The 6,230-nt window shown below is 55.0% G+C and overlaps 1 protein-coding gene across 1 annotated transcript in view; it reads left to right on the forward strand.

Annotated features, from left to right (window-relative positions):
- The window catches only part of LOC105099778 (ATP-binding cassette sub-family A member 17-like), a 74,085-nt gene extending 71,082 nt beyond the window's left edge, over positions 1 to 3,003 (forward strand). Inside the window, 5 exon segments of the mRNA XM_031447561.2 lie at positions 199 to 386; positions 1,336 to 1,506; positions 1,787 to 1,977; positions 2,121 to 2,194; positions 2,665 to 3,003. Coding sequence (XP_031303421.2) covers positions 199 to 386; positions 1,336 to 1,506; positions 1,787 to 1,977; positions 2,121 to 2,194; positions 2,665 to 2,967 — 927 coding nt within the window. The 3' untranslated portion in view covers positions 2,968 to 3,003.
- The last annotated feature ends 3,227 nt before the right edge of the window (positions 3,004 to 6,230 follow it).

The raw sequence follows: 6,230 nt of genomic DNA on the forward strand, positions 1-6,230 counted from the left end.
GTGTTCACGCCACCACCCAGTGCTGCATCCAGGCTGCCTAACGTCATCGCTGGCCCATGCACTCCCTGGCACACATCTGTTCCCCTGGCACATGTGGGTGTGCACAGAGCAGAAGCAGGCCCCTGCCCAGTCCACACCTTACCTTCTGATGCCACTCCCCAAGTGTTGACTGTGGGGTTGACTGTGTTCCAACCCCAGGTGCGGCAGTGGATTGGCTACTGTCCCCAGTTTGATGCCCTGCTGGACCACATGATGGGCCGGGAGACGCTGGTCACGTACACCCGGCTGCGGGGCATCCCTGAGCGCCACAGCAGTGCCTGCGTGGACCAAATTCTTGATGACTTACTCATGTACACATATGCCGTCAGCCTGGTGAGGACCTACAGGTGGGACCTGCGGTTCTCTCGGCCCTTCCCCCTTCAGTAATCGATGCACTCTGGCTCTTCTCATTGCTGGGGTGTAGGGCAAGGCCCATCAGCTCCATGCTTGGGGTAGTTGTGGGGTCCATGCCACTGCATGGATTTTCGGGGAGGCAGCCTCTTCCCCAACCCCTCCCCTACCCCACTATGAGTACCAGTCAAGGACCTGGGCTGCCCCAAAGCAGTTCTTCCTCTTGGCCCTGGGCAGCTGATAGGCAGATGCACCACAGCTGTTATACTTCCTGCCACCTCCCAAAGGGCTTCTAATTTTAGGTAGGCTTGCATTTCAAGCACACATTACCTTATCTTGCTGTGTGTGAGGCATCTAAGCTGTTGATGTTCTGCTGAGAAGCCTGGGGGAGTCCTCAGTCTTGTTGCCAGTGATCCTAACCCAACTCAAACTAGATCTCCAGAGTCCCAGGACTCCCCCGAGCTGTGCACAGCACCCTTGGAGGTTCGCAGTGATTCCTCACTCCCTGGACTGGGAAGTCACATGATGTAGTCCTTGTCTCTTCCCTCTCTGTTGGCTTCAGTTTCAAGAATGTTTCCTTGTTTCCTTGCATCTTTTGAAGATTAAATGAGTTAACACTTGCAAAGTTTAGAACATTGCCTTGTATATTGTAAATGCTATGTGTTTGTTTAAAAGAAAGTTAACTAAAATCACCCTATGCCCTTACCCCCATCACCCATAGCAACCCTCAGAGGAGATTTATGGACCACGTGCTCACCCTGGACTGATGAAATAAGTGTCCAGGGGGATGGTTTGTATGCTGAGTAGACCGCCAAGTCACAGTGCAACCCTGGGGGAGGGTGGTGGGCCATGTTACCAAAAGCCCCCACCAAGGGTATGGAGGGAGGATTGCACTATTGGAAACTTATGATTGCCATTCACCCAAACTCTCCTCTTCTTCCCTAGTGGTGGCAACAAGTGGAAGCTGAGTGCTGGCATCGCCCTGCTTGGAGAGCCTACGGTCATCTTCCTGGATGAGCCGTCCACTGGCATGGACCCCGTGGCCCGGCGCCTGCTCTGGGGCACTGTGGTGAGGGCCCGCAAATCCGTCAAGGCCAATGTCATCACCTCCCACAGGTAGAGCCAGAGTCTGTGTAGGTCAGTGGAAGAGCCAGGACAGGGGCTTGTGGGAGGGGTAGGTTGGGAGGGGCTGGGTGGACAGAAGACCTGTCAGCAGCTGGTGAAGAGTCTATAAGAAGAATCCCTAGGCTCTGCTGTGTGAGCCATACCCTGAGCATGGGAATCAGGAACAGCCTGATCTGGGTGTCCACACTTTCCCATGTGCACATCTTTTGACATGGAGGGCAGGCATCAGCATCCCCCAGTGCGCTATCAGGCCTCTGCCCCCTCTCCCCAGCATGGAGGACTGTGAGGCCTTGTGCACCCGGCTGGCCATGATGGTGCAGGGTCAGTTCAAGTGCCTAGGCAGCCCCCAGCACCTCAAGAGCAAGTTTGGCAGTGGCTATGCCCTACGGGCCAAGATCCAGAGTGATGGGCAGCAGGAGGCCCTAGAGGAGTTCAAGGCATTCGTGGACCTGAACTTCCCAGGTGTGTGCCGCTGTGCAGAGGGTGTCTATGCATCTGTCCATCCCTGACCCCTGGGATGAGGGCCACAAGTTCGTGGGTCCAGGCCCTCCTCCTGTGCCCCTCCAGTCTGGCCCTCACAGGAACATGGTCTCTCCTTTGTGAAGGCAGCATCCTGGAAGATGAGCACCAAGGGATGGTCCATTACCACCTGCCCAGCGATGATCTCAGCTGGGCGAAGGTGAGCACATACCTGGGCATCAGAGGGAGCACACTCTGATGTCACCTGCTTTCTGGTGTTCTCTTGGGTAAAAGTCTCATTCCGTGCTGCTGCAACATTCACACGGATTTCATAGAACATAAGGTGTTTGAGCCAGAAGGGACTTTAGAGATCAGCTTCTTCTGCCCCCTCACAGAGAGGGGAGCAGGCTCAGAGAGGGGATGCCATATGCCCAGAGTCATACAACAAGCCAGGGGCCCAGCTGGGGCCTTCTGGCACCATTCCCAGACAGGGTCCCTTTCCCTGAGATCCCAGACAATTGAATTACATGGGACTCACTTCTTGAGAGGTGGTCTAGGGGCAGCTTAGAGAGGGATGGACCTTTGAGGGCTTTGTCACAACCCCAAAGGCCCTCCCTCTTTCCATCCCCTGCTGCCTCCTCTCCCCTTCCCTGTGCCCCTCGTCCACAGTGGCCTTCTCCCTTCCCACAGGTGTTTGGGATTATGAAGCAAGCTAAGAAGAAGTACATGTTGGAAGACTACACGGTCAACCAGATCTCTCTGGAAGACATCTTCCTGAGCTTCACCTGCCCTGTGCCCTACACCCAAGGGGAAAGCAAACAAGGGCAAGCAGAGTCAGCAAGCCCCACATTACCCTCTCCACCTCCCTTCCTGCCTCCCTCCCAACCTCCCTTTCCACTTCCCACTCCATCTCCCTCCCAGCCTTTCTTCCAACCTTCCTCCCAGGCTCCTTCCTGGCCTCCTACTCCACCTCCCTCCAGGCCTTCCTCCTGATCTACCTGGCCTCCCTCCCAGCCTCCCTCTCCATCACACTCTCCGCCTGCCTCCTGACCTTCCTCCCAGCCTCCCTCACCACTTCCTTCAAAGCCTGGCTTGCTATAATAAAGAGTTCCCAGCGCCAGGTTAGCCCAGGCGCACACAGCTTGCCATGGGCTGCAAGAGGTAGAGTTACTCACAGACCCAGTGAGCTTGGGGGTGGAGGGGTGGGTGTGGCTCTCTGTCAGATTGAGGCCACTCACCTTAGAGGCCTGGTGGAGAACCCAAGTACATTTCCGTGGAAAACGATGTCCTTGAGTCTCATCTGAGTGACCTGTGGCCTCACTGAGACCTGGCTGTGGAAGCAGCCTCAGAGGAATACCTGCCATGTCCTGTCAGGAGCATGAAGGCGGTGGGTTTGGGGTGACCATGATTGTAGTGATGCTATACTTCTGAAGGTCGGAGGAGAGAAGAGACTGACAAGTTTGCTAACCTAAGTCACAATTTTTCAGTATTTAAGTATTTGGATTTGTGGGGCTCCATTTGTTCTCTGCTCTGGCCCATGTAAATGTTAGAGGTGAGCCTGTTATGTGACCCTGCATCAACCCATGATGTGGACATGATTATCATCCCCATTTCTCAGAAGAGTAAGCTGAGAGTTAGAGATATTCAGCAACTTTCCATGGTCAACAGATGGTAGAACCAGGATTCAACTCAGGCAGAAGTTCTCAAAGTGGAATTCTTGACCAGAAGCATCCACGTCATCTTAAAACTTGTTAGAAATGCAGATTCTTGGGCCCCACCCCAGACCTGTTGAATCAGAAATTTGGGGGTCAGAGGCCCAGCAATCTGTGTTGCAGTGAAACCCTATGTTAACATGTGCTTCTGATGCAGCTCCATTGTGAGGAGCACTGAGCTAAGGCCGTGAGCTCAACCATCCAGCTTGAGTGCGGATGGACGTGGCTATGCGCCTTGGTGAAGAGGGCTCTCCTCTGAGATGTGCCCTGTCAAATAGCCTTTCCCTCTCCAGCGTGGTCACACTGGCCCCTCTGAAAAGCCCCTTCGGCTCCTCCTTTGCAGGTGGTTCCCTCCCTCCCTGCTCAGCCATGCTCTGGGACGATGGTGTCTACCATCCTTGCCCTGACTCCCTACCTTCCCTCATCACTCACCAGAATGATAGCACTGTCACATCCCTGGCTGCCACACCCACTCCATTCCTTTTCCCTGTGACTGCTCTGAGGCATTTCACAGTGTCCCCTGCCCCCTTCTTGCCACTGCCCCTAGTCCTCGTTCCTCCCAAGCTCCTTGTCTGCCTCCTCTGAAGGCTCCTCTTCCTTTCTCCCCCAAGTGCAGGGATCCCTCAGTCTCCCAGCCTGCTTCACTTTTCCTCACTCCCTCCTCTGCACCCTGCCACCCTTAAGTTTCTTTCTCATTCACCCCTAGGCCTTCAGCTGCTATCTTATTCCAGCCAGGAACTTTTCTGAGCTTGCAACTATCTAGACTTTTCCAGTGAGTTCTCTCACCCTCCTAAAGCCCAGTGGGAAACAGGCTCTTCTCACACCCTCTGGGTCCTAGGGGCTCTTCCTGCCAGGGCAGTGGATGGAGGTGAGGGAAGGTAGGGCTGTAGCATAGCCAGGAGAAAAACACCTATTTCTGAAAAATAAGAAAACTACCTCTGAAGAAATAAAAGCGTGTGATAAGAACATAGGAGCAAGATGGAAGACAACTGAGGGACTTGGAGTGATGACAGGTGCTGTTTTGGACTCCACAAAGATGCAATATCACAGGGGAGTGAGAGTGGTGATTTAGTCCCCTCACAGTGCCACCAAATCCTAACACTGAAAGAGTGCACCTCTGCCTGGTGTGGGGAGACCAGTAACAAGGAAAGGGTGCGGAGGGTGGGGAGGACAATAAAATACCCAATCGAGAAACAGTAACCAATGGAAACAAAGGTGGGGTGAAGATGATGAAAAACCTTAGAAGTTTGGGTGGATTCCTCCTGTCCTCTGGTGTCGAACATGGGGCCTCTGCGGAACACGCCCGAAGCTCGCTCTGCTCTATCCACTACTCTTCCTGTGTGCATCACCCTGCCCCTCCTCGACCTCCAGCTTCTAGGGCCTCATATGGCACGTTGTGATTGTGATCATCCATTTACTTCTCTGTTTCCTGTTCCAGTCTTGCATGGAGCCTTGGCACCATGACTTCTCCATGTGTACCTGGCTGCTGAGCACAGACCAAGTACCCTGAAGGGGTTCAGTGAGCTTAAAGGGTGGAGGCACAGGGACTAACTGAGGCTGTGGGAGAGGAGGAGGAGTGCCTTGTCCCAGATTCCCTGACTTCTCCAGGAAAAGTCACTCTACCTTCCTCCATCAACACTTATCCCAGGAAATTGCATGGTTTTTCTTGTCAGAATGTCTCATGAAAGAGGTGGGATGTGAGCTGGTTCCTGAAAGATAGATTGCGTGGGCACTGCCTAATACTTGAGTGAACGGAATGCTCAGCTGTGGCTGCAGCATCCAGTAAAGTACGCGGGTTTGCACGTCTATTTTGGGAAGGACTCCCAGGTGTCAGGAGATATAGGGGACAAACAGGTGAGGATATCTAGTGCCAGTGAGAGGGTGACGTCTTGCCCTGGGGCAGGGATGGAGGAGGGATCCAGGGTGAGCCACATTTCAAAGGAAGAAGGAGTTAAACGTGCTGGCTGAGTCCATGAAGTCCCAGGTCTCCGAACTCCACTTTCAGCCTTACGATCTATGCCAATAGTAGCTCCACTGTTCGCCACCTAACTAGGAGTCTTCTCGTCTGAAGCAAGGGCGGAAAGCAGGGCGTGCGGCTGGAAAGGTCAGGGGCAGCCTGGGCGTGACGCTGCTCTCAGGTGCAGGCTCGGCTCGCCTGCGTCCAAGCAGAAGATCACGTCTGGGTCCCGGCTGCACCGCGCCGCTCCGCATCCTTCCGAGAGATCCGAGGCCCGAGGCGCAGCCGGTGCGCTTAGACCTTCACTGACACCCACTGCGCGCAGTGGGCTCGCATCGCCAGGACCTCTGCAGCCCAGTCAGCAGCAAGGCCCAAGACCAGAACAGGCCGGGCCCACCAAGGCCAGAGCGTATCCAGAGATGCCCCTGCAGGCTGGCCCTGAACCGCGAGCTTTGGGGACCCCAGCCCCGGCCGGAGAGGCGGGGCGGCCGTGCAGGCTCCGCCAATCAACAGTCGGCGTTCGAATTCGCGTCCTGGCTCGGCCAATCGAGGACCCCCAGGACTGAGGTGGGCGGGGAGAGGGGCGG

Source organism: Camelus dromedarius, chromosome 24, assembly GCF_036321535.1.
Source record: "Camelus dromedarius isolate mCamDro1 chromosome 24, mCamDro1.pat, whole genome shotgun sequence".
Classification (NCBI taxonomy): Eukaryota; Metazoa; Chordata; class Mammalia; order Artiodactyla; family Camelidae; genus Camelus; species Camelus dromedarius.